The sequence below is a fragment of the Oncorhynchus tshawytscha genome, linkage group LG15 (genome assembly GCF_018296145.1).
Source record: "Oncorhynchus tshawytscha isolate Ot180627B linkage group LG15, Otsh_v2.0, whole genome shotgun sequence".
NCBI lineage: Eukaryota > Metazoa > Chordata > Actinopteri > Salmoniformes > Salmonidae > Oncorhynchus > Oncorhynchus tshawytscha.
In genome coordinates this window covers 36030588-36049760 of record NC_056443.1, presented here as the reverse complement: position 1 = coordinate 36049760, position 19173 = coordinate 36030588, and the positions used below count along the sequence as shown (strand labels likewise).

At 44.9% G+C, this 19173-nt stretch overlaps 1 protein-coding gene across 3 annotated transcripts in view; it reads right to left on the bottom strand.

Moving 5' to 3' along the window:
• Nucleotides 1–7907: 7907 nt before the first annotated feature.
• The window catches only part of LOC112237287 (circularly permutated Ras protein 1), a 31503-nt gene continuing 20237 nt past the window's right edge, over nt 7908–19173 (bottom strand). For all 3 annotated transcript variants that reach the window (XM_042298501.1, XM_042298499.1, XM_042298500.1), the window contains exons 13-19: nt 18815–18899; nt 16851–16957; nt 16617–16726; nt 16377–16488; nt 14448–14588; nt 12558–12651; nt 7908–8405 (exon numbers count right to left, since the gene is read on the bottom strand). In XM_042298501.1, the coding sequence (XP_042154435.1) occupies nt 8307–8405; nt 12558–12651; nt 14448–14588; nt 16377–16488; nt 16617–16726; nt 16851–16957; nt 18815–18899 (748 nt within the window). In that variant the 3' untranslated portion in view covers nt 7908–8306. The remainder of the gene's footprint in view (nt 8406–12557; nt 12652–14447; nt 14589–16376; nt 16489–16616; nt 16727–16850; nt 16958–18814; nt 18900–19173) is intronic.

Genomic DNA, 19173 nt, shown 5'->3' with positions numbered 1-19173 from the left:
ATGGAAATTGGGATAAAAAAATGGGTAAAATACAAACATATATATTTTTTTAAAGATACCAGTGGCACTGTTTCACCTTATCCGGATCTCAGCTTTAAGTAAGCCTTGCGCCTACCTTCTCTAGCGGCCAGGTAGCAGTACGGCATCTATCCCTCTCACACACCCTCTCTGTCCCTCCTTGCTTTGACTGTTATTCAGAACGAGTCCAGACAGGCTGAGGGATCAGACCGTTAGAATTCACCCAGGGAGGGACAAAGAGACAGAGAGAGTTCAGGGAGACAGTGAGTGAGTGAGTGAGTGAGTGAGTGAGTGAGTAAGAATGTGTGTTTTAAGTTAAAGTCATTACTATTCATTTACTGTTAGAGAGCAGTTAAGGTATCAGTCATAACTATTCAGATGTCAATTGAAAGCAAAAGATAGTAAGAATGTGTGTTTTAAGTGAAAGTCATTACTACTATTTACTGAGAGAGAGAGAGAGAGAGAGAGAGAGAGAGAGAGAGAGAGAGAGAGAGAGAGAGAGAGAATCCACATCAGGTAACTGATGCAAGCAGTAGAATCAGATTTTTTTAAATACACTTAATGGAACAGTGGGGACTGAGGCAAGACAGACATAAGCATAGACGCATGCATACACACACATAATAACATACTCACTATACACACATGTACAGATGGATTTTGTGTTGTAGATATGTGGTAATGAATGTATTGTAATGTTTTTAAAATGGTATAACTGCCTTAATTTTGCCAGACCCCAGAAAGAGTCCTGCGGATCCATAATAAATACCCTAATCTACATTTTGAAGTGGATTTAACAAGTGACATCAATAAGGGATCATAGCATTCACCTGGTTTCACCTGGTCAGTCTGTCACAGAAAGAGCAGGTGTTCCTAATGTTTTGTACACTCCCAAGAGGGAATTGTTGATATGCTGTACATTTTTTATTCCTGATAACATTTTGGGGGGGAAATATGCACCAAAAATGCATTGGTCTTTGGTATTTTACAAGTAGAAATAAAGAAATAATAATCCACAATCAGCTCTGCAGAAATCCGGTCCTGGAGTGTCTTAACAAAATGACAAAAAAATATTTAGGCCGACTTTATCCAGTGTCCAGAAAAATGGATTTCGGTGATATGCAAATATTGCGCATATTTAATGAGATATCACTTAATTTGCATATTTGTATAACATTGTTCATGTATATTTTTATACATTTTTGTTTACTTTCAACCGGTAAATTGTTTATTGAGATTAAGGGAAAGAAAGTCGCTCTCTGGTGGACAAATGTTTGAACTACAGTCTTTGTAGTAATACTTAATACTTTATGTTCAACTGTACTTTCAAACTGAAATTAAACAAGTTCTGATTAATACTACATTCTTTCAACATATGTCGTTTTTTAGTATATCCTTTAAAAAAAAATTATATACACATTCACTTTAGAAAGTATTCAGACCCCCTTGACTTTTTCCACATTTTGTTACATTACAGCCTTATTCTAAAATGGATTAAATAAATAAAAAATCCTTAGCAATCTACACACAATACTCCATAATTACAAAGCGAAAGCAGTTTCTGTTAATCTTTGCAAATTTATAAAAATTAAAAAAACAGAAATACCTTATTTACATAAGTATTCAGTCTCTTTGCTATGCGACTCGAAATTGAGCTCAGGTGTATCCTGTTTCCTGTTTCCATTGATCCATCACAAGCATTTCGCTACACTCGCATTAACATCTGCTAACCATGTGTATGTGACAAATAAAATTTGATTTGATTTGATTTGATTTGATCATCCTTGAGATGTTTCTACAACTTGATTGGAGTACCAGGCCGTTAGGACCCGATGGAGGGACAATAGAGTCCTGAGTACCAGGCCATTAGGACCTGATGGAGGTACAATAGAGCCCTGAGTACCAGGCCATTAGGACCTGATGGAGGTACAATAGAGCCCTGCTCCTGAGTTGTGTCTCTCCTAAGTTGATTCTTATTGTCCAGGTCACACAAGTCCAAGTGGCAGGTCCTTCTCACACACAGATCAACATGGAAGCAGTCCCTCTCTCTCTGTTCAAGTATGTGGAAGCAGTCTCTCTCTCTCTCTCTCTCTCTGTCAGTGTGTAGAGTCCTGTCAGAGTCCTGTCAGTGTGTAGAGTCCTGTCAGAGTGTAGGGTCCTGTCAGTGTGTAGAGTCCTGTCAGAGTGTAGAGTCCTGTCAGAGTGTAGAGTCCTGTCAGAGTGTAGGGTCCTGTCAGTCCTGTCAGAGTGTAGAGTCCTGTCAGAGTGTAGTCCTGTCAGAGTCCTGTCAGAGTGTAGAGTCCTGTCAGAGTGTAGAGTCCTGTCAGAGTGTAGAGTCCTGTCAGAGTGTAGAGTCCTGTCAGAGTGTAGAGTCCTGTCCTGTGTGTAGAGTCCTGTCAGAGTGTAGAGTCCTGTCAGAGTGTAGAGTCCTGTCAGTGTGTAGAGTCCTGTCAGAGTGTAGAGTCCTGTCAGAGTGTAGGGTCCTGTCAGTGTGTAGAGTCCTGTCAGAGTGTAGAGTGTCAGAGTCCTGTCAGAGTGTAGAGTCCTGTCAGAGTGTAGAGTGTAGAGTCCTGTCAGAGTGTAGAGTCCTGTCAGAGTGTAGAGTCCTGTCAGAGTGTAGAGTCCTGTCAGAGTGTAGAGTCCTGTCAGAGAGTGTAGAGTCCTGTCAGAGTGTAGAGTCCTGTCAGAGTGTAGAGTCCTGTCAGTGTGTAGGGTCCTGTCAGAGTGTAGAGTCCTGTCAGAGTGTAGAGTCCTGTCAGTGTGTAGAGTCCTGTCAGAGTGTAGGGTCCTGTCAGAGTCCTGTCAGAGTCCTGTCAGAGTGTAGAGTCCTGTCAGTGTGTAGAGTCCTGTCAGAGTGTAGAGTCCTGTCAGAGTGTAGAGTCCTGTCAGAGTGTAGAGTCCTGTCAGAGTGTAGAGTCCTGTCAGAGTGTAGAGTCCTGTCAGAGTGTAGAGTCCTGTCAGAGTGTAGAGTCCTGTCAGAGTGTAGAGTCCTGTCAGAGTGTAGAGTCCTGTCAGAGTGTAGAGTCCTGTCAGAGTGTAGAGTCCTGTCAGAGTGTGTAGAGAGTCCTGTCAGAGTGTAGAGTCCTGTCAGAGTGTAGAGTCCTGTCAGTGTGTAGAGTCCTGTCAGAGAGTCCTGTCAGTGTGTAGAGTCCTGTCAGAGTGTAGAGTCCTGTCAGAGTGTAGAGTCCTGTCAGAGTGTAGAGTCCTGTCAGAGTGTAGAGTCCTGTCAGAGTGTAGGGTCCTGTCAGTGTACATAGATAAAAATACAAATAAATACACTGGCAAGAAAAAGTATGTGAACAATTTGGAATTTCCTGGATTTCTGCATAAATTGGTCATAACATTTTATCCGATTTTTATCTAAGTCACAACAATAGACATACATAGTGTGCTTAAACTAATTACACACAAATTATTGTATTTAAAAAAAATCTATATTGAATACATAATTTAAACATTCTAATGACTTCTCCCAAAGCTAATTGGAGTCAGGAGTTAGCTAACCTGGGGTTCAATCATTGAGACGAGATTGGAGATGTTGGTTAGATCTGCCTTGCCCTATTAAAAAAAACACTCACAATGTTTGAGTTTGCTATTCACAAGAAGCATTGGCTGATGTGAACCATGCCATGAGCAAAAAAGATCTCGGAAAACCTAATATTAAATATGGTTGACTTGCATAAAGCTGGAAAGGGTTATAAAAGTATCTCTAAAAGCCTTGATGTTCATCAGTCCACGGTAAGACAAATTGTCTATAAATGGAGAAAGTTCAGCAATGTTGCTACTCTCCCTAGGAGTGGCCATCCTGCAAAAATGACTGCAAGAGCACAGCGCTGCTCAATGAAGTTGAGAAGAATCCTAGAGTGTCAGCTAAAGACTTACAGAAATCTCTGGAACATGCTAACATCTCTGGTGACAAGTCTACGATACGTAAAACACGAAACAAGAATGGTGTTCATGGGAGGACACCACAGAAGAAGCCACTGCTGTCCAGAAAAACATTGCTGCATGTCCGAAGTTTGCAAAAGTGCACCTGGATGTTCCACAGTGCTACTGGTGAAATATTCTGTGGACAGATGAAACTACAGTTGAGTTGTTTGGAAGGAACACACAACACTACAGCTAAAGCTGGTAGTTTACATACACTTGGGTTGGAGTCATTACAAAATAGTTTTTCAACCACTCCAGACATTTCTTGTTAACGTACTATAGTTTCGGCAAGTCGGTTAGGACATCTACTTTGTGAATGACACAAGTCATTTTTCCAGCAATTGTTTACAGACAGATAATTTCACTTATCATTCACTGTATCACAATTCCAGTGGGTCAGAAGTTTACATACACTAAGTTGACTGTGCCTTTAAACAGCTTGGAAAATTCCAGAAAATGATGTCATGGCTTTAGACGCTTCTGATAGGCTAATTGACATCATTTGAGTCAATTGGAGGTGTACCTGTGGATGTATTTCGAGGCCTACTTTCAAACTCAGTGCCTCTTTGCTTGACATCATAGGAAAATCAAAAGAAATCAGCCAAGACATCAGAAATAAAATTGTAGACCTCCACAAGCCTGGTTTATCATTGGGAGCAATTTCCAAACGCCTGAAGGTACCACATTCATTTGTACAAACAATAGTACCCAAGCATAAACACCATGGGACCACGCAGCCGTCATACCGCTCAGGAAGAAGACGCGTTCTGTCTCCTAGAGATGAACGTACTTTAGTCCGAAAAGTGCAAATCAATCCCAGAACAACAGCAAAGGACCTTGTGAAGATGCTGGAGGAAACAGGTACAAAAGTATCTATATCCACAGTAAAACGAGTCCTATATCGACATAACCTGAAAGGCCGCTCAGCAAGGAAGAAGCCACTGCTCCAAAACCGCCATAAAAAAGAGAGACCACTATTTGCAACTGCACATGGGGACAAACATTGTACTTTTTTGGAGAAATGTCCTCTGGTCTGATGAAACAAAAATATAACTGTTTGGCCATAATGACCATCGTTATGTTTGAAGTAAAAATGTGTAGGCTTGTAAGCCGAAGAACCCCATCCCAACTGTGAAACACGGGGGTGGCAGCATCATGTTGTGGGGGTGCTTTACTGCAGGAGGGACTGGTGCACTTCACAAAATAGATAGCTTCATGAGGAAAGGAAAATTATGTGGATATATTGAAGCAACATCTCAAGACATCAGTCAGGAAGTTAAAGCTTGGTCACAAATGGGTCTTCCAAATGGACAGCAAGGAGGCAAGGAGGCCTACAAAGCTTACTCAGTTCCACGACCTCTCAGGAGGAATGGGCCAAAATTCACCAAACTTATTGTGGGAAGCTTGTGGAAGGCTACCCGAAAAATAAACAATTTAAAGGCAATGATACCAACTACTAATTGAGTGTATGTAAACTTCTGACCCACGGGAATGTGATGGAAGAAATAATAGCTGAAATAAATCATTCTCTCTTCTATTATTCTGACATTTCACATTCTTAAAATAAAGTAGTGATCCTAACTGACCTAAGACAAGGAATTTTAACTAGGATTAAATGTCAGGAATTGTGAAAAACTGATTTTAAATGTATTTGGCTAAGGTGTATGTAAACTTCCAACTTCAACTGTATGTGTGGAGATAAAAAGGCACAGCACGCCAACATCAAAACGTCATCCCAACAAGTATGGTGAAGGGAGCATCATGGTTTTCGACTGCTTGGACAGCTTGCTATCATCGATGGAACAATGAATTCCCAAAACATTTTGCAGGACAATGCAAGGCTATCTGTCCGCCAATTGAAGCTCAACAGCAGTTGGGTGATCCAACAGGACAACGACCCAAAACACACAAGTAAATCAACAACAGAATGGCTTCAACAGAGGGAAAATAAGCCTTCTGCAGTGGCCCAGTCAGAGTCCTGACCTCAACCTGATTGAGATGCTGTGGCATGACCTCAAGAGACCAGTTCACACCAGACATCCCAAGAATATTCCTGAACTGAAACAGTTTTGTAAAGAGGAATGGTCCAACATTCCTCCTGACCGTTGTGCAGTTCTGATCCGCAACTACAGAAAATGTTTGGTTGAGGTTCTTGCTGCAAAGGACCAACCAGTTATTAAATCCAAGTGTTCATGTACTTTTTACTATGCATGTTTACACGGTGTGTTCAATAAAGACATGAAAATGTATAATTTTGTGTTATTAGTTTAATCAGACTGTGTCTGTCTATTGTTGTGACCTAGATGAAGATCAGATCAAGTTTCATGACCAATTTATGCAGAAATCCAGGTATTTCCAAAGGGTTCGCATACTTTTTCTTGCCAATGTAAATCCAAGGGTCAACTCAGATAGTCCGTGTAGCCATTTTGTTAACTATTTAGTTTATGGATTGGGAATAGAATCTGCTAGGAAGCCTGTGGGTCAGACTTGATGCACCGGTACCACTTACCATGCGGAAGCAGAGAGAACAGTCGATTGTACCGCTTACCGTGCCAAAAGTATGTGGACACCCCTTCAAATGAGTGGATTCCGCTATTTCAGCCACACCCATTGCTGACAGGTGTGTATAAAATCGAGCACACAAGCCATGCAATCTCCATAGACAAACATTGGCAGTAGAATGGGCCGAACTGAAGAGCTCAGTGACTTTCGAAGTGTCACCGTCACAGGACGCCACCTTTCCAAGGAGTCAGTTTGTCAAATATCTGCCTTGCTAGAGCTGCCCCGGTCAACTGTAAGTACTGTTATTGTGAAGTGGAAACGTCTAAGAGCAACAACGGCTCAGCCGCAAAGCACGTAAAAATCATCTGTACTCGGTTGCAACACTCACAAATTGCCTTTGGAAGCGACGTCACCACAATAACTGTTAGTCGGGAGCTTCATAGAAGGGGTTGCCAAGCGTCGGCTGGAGTGGTGTAAAGTGGTGTAAAGCTACCTGCCCCAATGCATAGTGCTAACTGTAAAGTTTGGTGGAGGAGGAATAATGGTCTGGGGCTGTGTTTCATGGTTCGGGCTAGACCCCTTAGTTCCAGTGAAGGGAAATCTTAATGCTACAGCATACAATGACATTCTAGATGATTCTGTGCTTCCAACTTTGTGGCAACAGTTTGGGGAAGGCCCTTTCCTGTTTCAGAATGACAATGCACCCGTGCACAAAGCGAGGTCCATAGACAAATGGTTTGTCGAGATCGGTGTGGAAGAACATGACTGGTCTGCACAGAGCCCTGACCTCAACCCCATCGAACACCTTTGGTATGAATTGGAACGCCGACTGCGATGCAGTCCTAATCGCCCAACATCAGTGCCCGACCTCACTAATGCTCTTTGTGGTTGAATGGAAGCAAGTCTCCGCAGCAATGTTCCAACATCTAGTGGAAAGCCTTCCCAGACGAGTGGAGGCAGTTATAGCAACAATGTTCCAACATCTAGTGGAAAGCCTTCCCAAAAGAGTGGAGGCTGTTATAGCAACAATGTTCCTACATCTAGAGGAAAGCCTTCCCAAAAGAGTGGAGGCTGTTATAGCAGCAAAGGGATGGGGGCACCAACTCCATATTAATGCCTGTGGTTTTGGAATGAGATGTTCAACGAGCAGTTGGCCATGTAGACAATAAGTATGAACAGTTGGTGGGTCAATGTCTTGGTTTCCCCAGGGTCAGGTGCCGTAGATCAATGGCTCTCAACCCTGGGTTGTGTCTCAACCCCTTTGTGTCTCCAGCAGCAGGGTTGAGAACCCACTGCTGTAGATAAGGGGAGTTCGTCTGCTGTTTGCCTAAAAAGTCCTTACTTCACCAGATGGTGAGTGTATGAGGTGGTCAGATAAAGAGGTTTAAGCCTTCTGGGAAAAGAACTCCCATGGGTAACTTTACAATAGGTCTTATAACAAAATCAAAACACCATCATCTTAATACATTTTTTATGTACGGTACCAAACATTCATACAACATGTATTTATATAATATTTAGGTAGTAAATTAGGAGTTATTTGAGAGAGTGGACAGTCTCTAACATGGCTACCAGTTTGGCCTACTGTTGATGCTGCAACTGGCTCTGCCACCTGTGACTGCTCTGGGCTGGCTCCTCACAGAGCCACCGTGTCTGTCTGTTTCCTTCTTCTCTGTCCCACACTGCTGGTTTCACAGAGCCACCGTGTCTGTCTGTTTCCTTCTTCTCTGGCCCACACTGCTGGTTTCACAGAGCCACCGTGTCTGTCTGTTTCCTTCTTCTCTGGCCCACACTGTTGGTTTCACAGAGCTACCGTGTCTGTCTGTTTCCTTCTTCTCTGGCCCACACTGCTGGTTTCACAGAGCCACCGTGTCTGTCTGTTTCCTTCTTCTCTGGCCCACACTGCTGGCTCTCTTCATCTGGTACAGCACCTCAGCTGCCTCATCAGAGAGGGCCTGGGAGCAAACACAGGGAGCGGGGTCAGGTGAGTGTGTGTGTGTGTGGACTAGACATACGTTTACGGGAGTAGACTCAGAGGCCTGTAGGTCCTTGGTCTTGCTCTCGTCTTGGAGAAATTGAGAGAGAGGGCGTGACAGAAAGATATTACACAATAGATTTAGCACAGTGACACAATGAGGATATCCTCATTTGTGTAGTAGGAGGTATTTCTATCCTGAGGCAAATGTCTCTCTTTCATTCTCTCTATCAATGTCTTGAAAACTATCCTTTTGCCTCAGGAAGTTCGATAATTCTGTGCAAGAGCAAGAGAGAGAGAGAGTGATAGAGAGACAGAGTTTGATTGATTTAATTTATTGATTCTTTGATCGATTAAAGGTCAAATGCAACTGTTTTTATCTCAATATAATTTCTGGGTTCTGTGATTGTATTAAAACTAAAATGTAAATAAAAATAGCAAAAAGTAATTTCTCAAGCAAGAATTTTGCTAGGACTGTCTGGGAGTGGTCTGAGTGGGGAGGGGAAAACAGAAAATGATCTGTTATCGGCAGAGCGGTTTGGAACTCTCTTTCTTATTGGTCTATTAAAGTGGAACGGACAGTATTTTAGCAACATTAAATCTGATTAAAATCTGTTAATTTACAACCCCAGGAAAAATATGACAGAAAAAGAAAAATAATCTAACTGGAGAAAACTAAGATATGGTCATTTTCATGTTTTCTGAAATTCTTAGAATGTTTGGGGATTACATATTCTAAGAAATATGTGAAAAATCTATTGCAATATAGAGTGGGAAAGCGATTCTATACCAATATAGAGTGGGAAAGCAATTCTATACCAATATAGAGTGGGAAAGATATTCTATACCAATATAGAGTGGGAAAGCGATTCTATACCAATATAGAGTGGGAAAGTGATTCTATACCAATGTAGAGTGGGAAAGCAATTCTATACCAATATAGAGTGGGAAAGTGATTCTATACCAATATAGAGTGGGAAAGCAATTCTATACCAATATAGAGTGGGAAAGATATTCTATACCAATATAGAGTGGGAAAGCGATTCTATACCAATATAGAGTGGGAAAGCAATTCTATACCAATGTAGAGTGGGAAAGCGATTCTATACCAATATAGAGTGGGAAAGCAATTCTATACCAATATAGAGTGGGAAAGCGATTCTATACCAATATAGAGTGGGAAAGCGATTCTATACCAATATAGAGTGGGAAAGCAATTCTATACCAATATAGAGTGGGAAAGCAATTATATACCAATATAGAGTGGGAAAGATATTCTATACCAATATAGAGTGGGAAAGTTATTCTGTAGCAATGTAGAGTGGGAAAGCGATTCTATACCAATATAGAGTGGGAAAGCAATTCTATACCAATATAGAGTGGGAAAGCAATTCTATACCAATATAGAGTGGGAAAGTGATTCTATACCAATATAGAGTGGGAAAGATATTCTATACCAACAGAGTGGGAAAGATATTCTATACCAATATAGAGTGGGAAAGATATTCTATACCAATATAGAGTGGGAAAGATATTCTATACCAATATAGAGTGGGAAAGATATTCTATACCAATATAGAGTGGGAAAGATATTCTATACCAATATAGAGTGGGAATATAGAATGTTTACAGGCATCATTCACTTTGAACTGGACTGTGTGTTTACAGGCAGTAGGACCTGCCATCATTCACTATGAACTGGACTGTGTGTTTACAGACAGTAGGACCTGCCATCATTCACTATGAACTGGACTGTGTGTTTACAGGCAGTAGGTCCTGCCATCATTGACTTTGAACTGGACTGTGTGTTAACAGGAAGTAGGTCCTGCCATCATTCATGTTGAACTGGACTGTGTGTTTACAGGAAGTAGCAACATTGCGACTTTAGATCATTAGAACACATTTGCTAAAAGCCACAAAATACACCTGAATGGATATCTGTAAATATGTAAACACCACGGTAGTCTTCTTATTTTGGGGAATTTTACAATCCTGTTGATCAAACAACCATGAAAAGGTAGGCTCTCTCTCCCTCAGTTATACACATCAACAACAACAAGATCAACAACTAATGCTAGCCAAAACAAGATGAGCAAAAATCTAATGAAGGAACATTAGATAAACCCTCTCAAACTTGTTCAGTTAGTTGGCCGTCAAAATTGCACTGATAAACGACGGGGCACTCCAATGGCACTCACATCTTCCAATGGCCCTCACATCTTCCAATGGAACTCACATCTTCCCAATGGCCCTCACATCTTCCAATGGCCCTCACATCTTCCAATGGCCCTCACATCTTCCAATGGAACTCACATCTTCCAATGGAACTCACATCTTCCAATGGAACTCACATCTTCCCAATGGCCCTCACATCTTCCAATGGAACTCACATCTTCCAATGGAACTCACATCTTCCAATGGCCCTCACATCTTCCAATGGAACTCACATCTTCCAATGGCATGACATGACATCCTGCTAGCAGCTAGCTATCTAGTTAACGTTAGGCTTCGTGTTTTTAGCTTCCGACACAAATAGATATGCTTTTTAGCCTATTAGCCATGTTATGATTGACTTGTGATCATTGCACTTTGCTAGTTTCATTGTATTGACATTCCCGGACTTAGTTACATTTGTCCGTTTTTGCCCAGAATATTGAGTCATTGAATCGGAAACAGTGCATTCCGAATAGAGTCAGCAAACAAAGTACCAGGCCAGCTGTGATTTACAACCTGATAGCAACATTTTTTGGACTACCAAGAAATGTATTGGTGAATTATATGAATCATGCATTGAACTATATCCATCTATTCTGCTAACAATGCCTTAGTGTACGTCATGGAATTTTGAGTCACATCGAATCAATTTTTTAAAGTTTGTTCTGTAGCATAAACTGGGAATTTGATATTTTTGACTGATATTATGATTGTCTGTTTGTTTCATATCTGTAAAGTAGTTAAAACACTGTCAGTTCCACAAGGATCATATCACCTCCACCTTATCTGACACCCTAGACCCACTTGTATATCGCCCCAATAGATCCACAGACGATGCAATCGCCATATGCTCTATCCCATCTGGACATGAGGAATACCTATGTAAGAATACTGTTCATTAACTACAGCTCAGCATTCAACATTATAGTACCCTCCAAGCTCATCATCAAGCTCGGGGCCCTGCGTCTGAACCCCGCCCTGTGCAACTGGGTCCTGGATTTCCTGACGGGCCGCCCCCAGGTGGTGAAGGTAGGAAACAACACGCTGATCCTCAACACAGGGGCCCCACAAGAGTGGATGCTCAGCTCCCTTCTGTACTCCCTGTTCACCCATGATTGCATGACCATGCTCGACTCCAACTCAATCATCAAGTTTGCAGACGACACAACAGTAGTATGCCTGATTACCAACAATGACGAGACAGGCTACGGGGAGGAGGTGGGGGCCCTGGCAGAGTGGTGCCAGGAAAATAACCCTCAACAAAATGAAGGAGCTGATCATGGACTTCAGGGAAACAGCAGAGGGAGCACGTCCCTATCCACATCGACGGGACCGTAGTGGAGTAGGTGAAAAGCTTCAAGTTCCTCGGAGTCACTGACAATCTGAAATCGCGCAATTGAAAGTATACTGTCGGGCTGTATCACCGCTTGGTACGGCGACTGCAGGGTTCTGCAGAGGGTGGCACGGTCTGCCCAACGCATCACCGGCCCCCCAGGACCCATCTACAGCACCTGATGTCACAGGAAGGCCAAAAAGATCATCAAGGACATCAACCACCCGAGCCACTGCCTGTTCACCTCGCTATCATCCAGAAGGCAAGGTCAGTACAGGTGCATCAAAGCTGGGACCGAGAGACTGAAAAACAGCTTCTCTCAAGGCCATCAGACTGTGAAATAGCCACCACTAGCTGGATACCACCCAGTTACTCAACCCTGCACCTTAGAGGCTGCTGCCCCATATACATAGATATAGGGCCTTTAGACAGACAGACAGACAGACAGACAGACAGACAGACAGACAGACAGACAGACAGACAGACAGACAGACAGACAGACAGACAGACAGACAGACAGACAGACAGACAGACAGACAGACAGACAGACAGACAGACAGACAGACAGACAGACAGACAGACCACCTGGGAGTCTGTGGTGAGGTCGTCACAGATGGCTGTCATGGTATCGATCCAGTTTCCGTAGATACTCTCCTCCTTTGGGTTGGACCTCTGCTCACTGGAGACAAGAGGTTATAGGGTTAACAAACAAACACACGCACACACACACACACACACACACACACACACACACACACACACACACACACACACACACACACACACACACACACACACACACACACACACACATACAGTTGAAGTCGGTAGTTTACATACACTTAGGTTGGAGTCATTAAAACTTGTTTTTCAACCACTCCATACATTTCTTGTTAACAAACTATAGTTTTGGCAAGTCGGTTAGGACATCTACTTTGTGCATGACACAAGTCATTTTTCCAGCAATTGTTTACAGACAGATAATTTCACTTATCATTCACTGTATCACAATTCCAGTGGGTCAGAAGTTTACATACACTAAGTTGACTGTGCCTTTAAACAGCTTGGAAAATTCCAGAATATGATGTCATGGCTTTAGAAGCTTCTGATAGGCTAATTGACATCATTTGAGTCAATTGGGGGTGTATCTGTAGATATATTTCAAGGCCTACCTTCAAACTCAGTGCCTCTTTGCTTGACATCATGGGAAAATCAAAAAAAATCAGCCAAGACCTCAGAAAAAAATTGTAGACCTCCACAAGTCTGGTTCATCCTTGGGAGCAATTTCCAAACACCTGAAGGTACCTCGTTCATTTGTACAAACTGTAGTACGCAAGTATAAACACCATGGGACCACGCAGCCGTCATACTGCTCAGGAAGGAGATGCGTTCTGTCTCCTAGAGATGAACACCGGCATCCATAGCAGCTTAATGTCTTACCTTCACTCACCAACACAAAGCGGGCCAACAAATGGATTGTCAGAGACAGATACATGCAAAAAATGTGGTAATTTCAAGGACAAGCAGACTGGGTATGTCCTTTATAAAGGCAGTGAGAAAGACTACCTATTCTCTCATAACATTTCCATGTATGTGTGTGTGTGTAACTCTTCTATATCGACATAACCTGAAAGGCCGCTCAGCAAGGAAGAAGTCACTGCTCCAATCTAAAAACCGACTACGGTTTGCAACTGCCCATGGGGACAAGGATTGCACTTTTTGGAGAAATGTCCTCTGGTCTGATGAAACAAAAATAGAACCGTTTGGCCATAATGACTGTTGTTATGTTTGGAGGAAAAAGGGGGAGGCTTGCAAGCCGAAGAACACAATCCCAACCGTGAAGCACGGGGGTGGCAGCATCATGTTATGGGGGGTGCTTTGCTGCAGGAGGGACTGGTGCACTTTACAAAATAGATGGCATCATGAGGTAGGGCAATTATGGGGATATATTGAAGCAACATCTCAAGACATCAGTTAGGAAGTTAAAGCTTGGTCGCGAACAGGTCTTTCAAATGGACAATGACCCCAAGCATACTTCCAAAGTTGTGGCAAAATGGCTCAACGCAGTCTCTTAAGGACAACCAAGTCAAGGTATTGGAGGGGTCATCACAAAGCCCTAACCTCAATCCCATAGAAAATTTGTGGGCAGAACTGAAAAAGAGTGTGGGAGCAAGGAGGCCTACAAACCTGACTCAGTTACACCAGCTCTGTCAGGACGAATGGGCCAAAATTCACCCAACTTATTGTGGGAAGCTTGTGGAAGGCTACCCGAAACATTTCATCCAAGTTAAACCATTTAAAGGCAATGCTACCAAATACTAATCGTGTATGTAAACTAATAGTGTATGTAAACTTCCGACTTCAACTATACATACATACATACATACATACATACATACATACATACATACATACATACATACATACATACATACATACATACATACATACATACATACATACATACACCCCTACCTGATGTCTTTGAGCAGGTCTTGCTGTGCTCTGAGTTGTCTCTGTGCTTCGTGGACTCTTCCCTTCATAGTTAACCTGGCACACAGCTGGGCACAGTGGACCCCTAACACTGACATGTTCAGACTGCCTGCCCACACCCAGCTAGACAGAGAGAGAAGGCGGACGGGAGGAGAGAGAGAGAGTGAGAAGGGGACAGGAGGAGAGAGAGAGATAGAAGGGGACAGGAGGAGAGAGAGAGAGAGAGAAGGGGACAGGAGGAGAGAGAGAGAGAGAGAGAGGGGACAGGAGAGAGAGAGAGAGAGAGAAGGGGACAGGAGGAGAGAGAGAGAGAGAGAGAGAGGAGAGAAGGGGACAGGAGGAGAGAGAGAGAGAGAGAGAAGGGGACAGGAGGAGAGAGAGAGAGAGAGAGAGGAGAGAGAGAAGGGACAGGAGGAGAGAGAGAGAGAGAGAAGGGGACAGGAGGAGAGAGAGAGAGAGAGAGAGAGAGAGGGACAGGAGGACAGAGAGAGAGAGAGAGAAGGGGACAGGAGGAGAGAGAGAGAGAGAGGAGGAGGAAGGGGACAGGAGGAGAGAGAGAGAGAGAGAGAGAGAAGGGGACAGGAGGAGAGGAGAGAGAGAGGGGACAGGAGGAGAGAGAGAGAGAGAGAGGGGGGACAGGAGGAGAGAGAGAGAGAGAGAGAGGGGACAGGAGGAGAGAGAGAGAGAAGGGGACAGGAGGAGAGAGAGAGAGAGGGGACAGGAGGAGAGAGAGAGAAGAGAGGAAGGGGACAGGAGGAGAGAGAGAGAGAGGGACAGGGGACAGGAGGAGAGAGAGAGAAGGGGACAGGAGGAGAGAGAGAGAGAGAGAGAAGGGGGACAGGAGGAGAGAGAGAGAGACAGGAGAGAGAGAGAGAGAGACAGGAGAGAGAGGGAGAGAGAAGGGGACAGGAGGAGAGAGAGAGAGAGAGGGGGGACAGGAGGAGAGAGAGAGAGAGAGAGAGAGAGAGAGAGAGGGGACAGGAGGAGAGAGAGAGAGAGAGAGAGAGAGAGAGAGAGAGAGAGAGAGAGAGAGAGAGAAGGGGACAGGAGGAGAGAGAGAGAGAGAGAGAAGGGACAGTAGGAGAGAGAGAGAGAGAGAGAAGGGGACAGGAGGAGAGAGAGAGAGAGAAGGGGACAGAAGGAGAGAGAGAGAGAGAAGGGGACAGGAGGAGAGAGAGAGAGAGAGAGAGAGAGGGGACAGGAGGAGAGAGAGAGAGAGAGAAGGGGACAGGAGGAGAGAGAGAGAGAGAAGGGGACAGGAGGAGAGAGAGAGAGAAGGGGCCAGGAGGAGAGAGAGAGAGAAGGGGACAGGAGGAGAGAGAGAGAGAGAGGGGAAGGGGACAGGAGGAGAGAGAGAGAGAAGGGGACAGGAGGAGAGAGAGAGAGAGAGAGAAGGGGACAGGAGGAGAGAGAGAGAGAAGGGGACAGGAGGAGAGAGAGAGAGAAGGGGACAGGAGGAGAGAGAGAGAGAGAGAGAAGGGGACAGGAGGAGAGAGAGAGAGAAGGGGACAGGAGGAGAGAGAGAGAAGGGGACAGGAGGAGAGAGAGAGAGAGAAGGGGACAGGAGGAGAGAGAGAGAAGGGGACAGGAGGAGAGAGAGAGAAGGGGACAGGAGGAGAGAGAGAGAAGGGGACAGGAGGAGAGAGAGAGAGAGAAGCGGGGTGCATTTAGTGTGTGCGCGTGTGTGTGTGTGTGTGTGTGTGTGTGTGTGTGTGCGTGTGTTAGTCTGTGTGTGTGTTAGTCTGTGTGTGTGTGTGTGTGTGTGTGTGTGTGTGTTAGCGTGCGTGTGTTAGTCTGTGTGTGTGTTAGTCTGTGTGTGTGTGTGTGTGTTAGCGTGTGTGTGTGTGTGTGTGTGTGTGTGTGTGTGTGTTAGTCTGTGTGTGTGTTAGTCTGTGTGTGTGTGTGTGTTACCTGCTGGTTGTAACCCGCCTCTGTTCAGTAATGATGCGTGTTACTTTCTGTTGATCTCTGGTGGTGAAGGACAGCTGTAGCTGGAACGGTAGTCTGTCTCTACGCATGAAACCTGTACAACACACACACACGAACGCATGCACACACACACACACACACACATAAAGTGACCGCTTAAGGAATCCTGGGAGAGGGTATGCGTGTTCGTGTGCGAATCTAGGTGTGTGTGTGTTCACTCACTCTCTGTACTATCAGGCTTGCAGGCAAACTGAAAGGTGATCTCTACCCCTTCTGTTACGTTCCCTATATCCCTTACTAGACAGTGGTTACACTCCTCATAGGGAAAATACCTGGGGGGGGACAGAGGGAAGGATGACAAATGTTTTCATGGCTGACATAAGAGCATTGAGTTTGTGAATGAAATCCACACAAGGTGTGTGTTTGTGTGTGATACTTGAAAGAAGTCATGCTCACATGCCGTCAGCTGCTAGTAACGTTGCCTTGACGCCCGTCGCTAAGATGTTGTCGGCCAGAGCTGACTGGATCTCTGTTGCTACGGTCCCAATGTTTACTATGTTTACCTGTTCAGGTGAAAGAGGAGAGGAGGAGAGAGAGACAGGAGGAGGAGGGGAGGGGAGAGAACAGGAGGAGGAGGAGAGAGAGGTGAGAGGAGAGAACAGGAGGAGGAGGAAGAGGAGGAGATAGGTGAGGGGTGAGAACAGGAGAAGGAGGAGAGAGAGGTGAAGGGAGAGAACAGGAACAGGAGAGAGAGAGGTGAGGGGTGAGAACAGGAGAAAGGGGAGGAGGAGAGAGAGGTGAGGGGAGAGAACAGGAGGAGGATGAGAGAGAGGTGAGGGGAGAGAACAGGAGGAGGAGGAGGAGAGAGAGAGAGAGGTGAGGGGTGAGAACAGGAGAAAGGGGAGGAGGAGAGAGACAGGTGAGGGGTGAGAACAGGAGGAGGAGGAGGAGAGAGAGAGGTGAGGGGAGAGGACAGGAGGAGGAGGAGGAGGAGGAGAGAGAGAGGTGAGGCGTGAGAACAGGAGAAAGGGGAGGAGGAGAGAGAGAGGTGAGGGGCGAGAACAGGAGGAGGGAGAGGAGAGAGGTGAGGAGAGAGAACAGGAGAAGGGGGGGAGGAGGAGGAGAGAGAGGTGAGATATGAGAACAGGAGGAGGAGAGAGAGAGGTGAGGGGAGAGAACAGGAGGAGAGAAGAGGAGGAGGAGAGAGAGGTGAGATATGAGAACAGGAGTAGGAAGAAGAGAGGGGTAGGAGAGGAGAGGTAAGAGGAGAGGTAAGGTAATAGGAGAGGTGAGAGGAGAGGTAAGGTAATAGGAGAGGTAAGGTAATAGGAGAGATGAGAGGAGAGGTAGGGTAATAGGAGAGCAGAGGTGAGAGGAGAGGAGAGGTAATAGGAGAGGAGAGGTAATAGATGAGGAGAGGTAATAGGAGAGGTAAGGTAATAGGAGAGGTGAGAGGAGAGGAGAGGTAATAGGAGAGGTAAGGTAATAGGAGAGGTGAGAGGAGAGGAGAGGTAATAGGAGAGGAGAGGTAAGAGGAGAGGAGAGGTGAGAGGCGAGGAGAGGTGAGAGGCGAGGAGAGGTGAGAGGAGAGGAGAGGTAATAGGAGAGGAGAGATAAGAGGAGAGGTGAGAGGAGAGGAGAGGTAAGGTAATAGGATAGGTAAGGTAATAGGAGAGGTAATGGGAGAGGTAAGGTAAGAGGAGAGGTAATATGAGAGGAGAGGTAATAGGAGAGGAGAGGTAATAGGAGAGGAGAGGTAAGATAAGAGGAGAGGAGAGGTAAGAGGAGAGGTAAGGTAATAGGAGAGGTGAGAGGAGAGGTAAGGTAATAGGAGAGGTAAGGTAATAGGAGAGGGGAGGTGAGAGGAGAGGTAAGGTAATAGGAGAGGTAAGGTAATAGGAGAGGGGAGGTGAGAGGAGAGGTAAGGTAATAGGAGAGGTAAGGTAATAGGAGAGGTGAGAGGAGAGGAGAGGTAATAGGAGAGGTAAGGTAATAGGAGAGGTGAGAGGAGAGGAGAGGTAATAGGAGAGGAGAGGTAAGAGGAGAGGAGAGGTGAGAGGCGAGGAGAGGTGAGAGGCGAGGAGAGGTGAGAGGAGAGGAGAGGTAATAGGAGAGGAGAGGTAATAGGAGAGGAGAGATAAGAGGAGAGGTGAGAGGAGAGGAGAGGTAAGGTAATAGGATAGGTAAGGTAATAGGAGAGGTAATAGGAGAGGAGAGATAAGAGGAGAGGTGAGAGGAGAGGAGAGGTAAGGTAATAGGAGAGGTAAGGTAAGAGGAGAGGTAATATGAGAGGAGAGGTAATAGGAGAGGAGAGGTAAGATAAGAGGAGAGGAGAGGTAATAGGAGAGGTAAGGTAATAGGAGAGAAAATAGGAGAGGAGAGGAGAGGGAAGAGGATATGAGAGGCTCTGTGTGTCTCACCCTTCCTCCAGTCTGGTCAGCCAGTAGTCCCACCTCAGCCAACCTGCAGTCTGTGCCCTCAAAGGTCATCACTGAAACTATCACACTGTAGGAACAGAAAATACAGGACAGATCAATCATCACCCTGCAGAGTGGAGGAATACACAGTCAACCTGAGGAGGTTTTTGATAAAAGCTATTGGATGTTTGGGGGTGCGTTGTACTTTGGTGTGCATGGAGGTTTTTGTGCGTACACTAACCCTCTGTTAGCTAGTTAGGGGGTACACTAACCCTCTGTTAGCTAGTTAGGGGGTACACTAACCCTCTGTTAGCTAGTTAGGGGTACACTAGTTAGGGGTACACTAACCCTCTGTTAGCTAG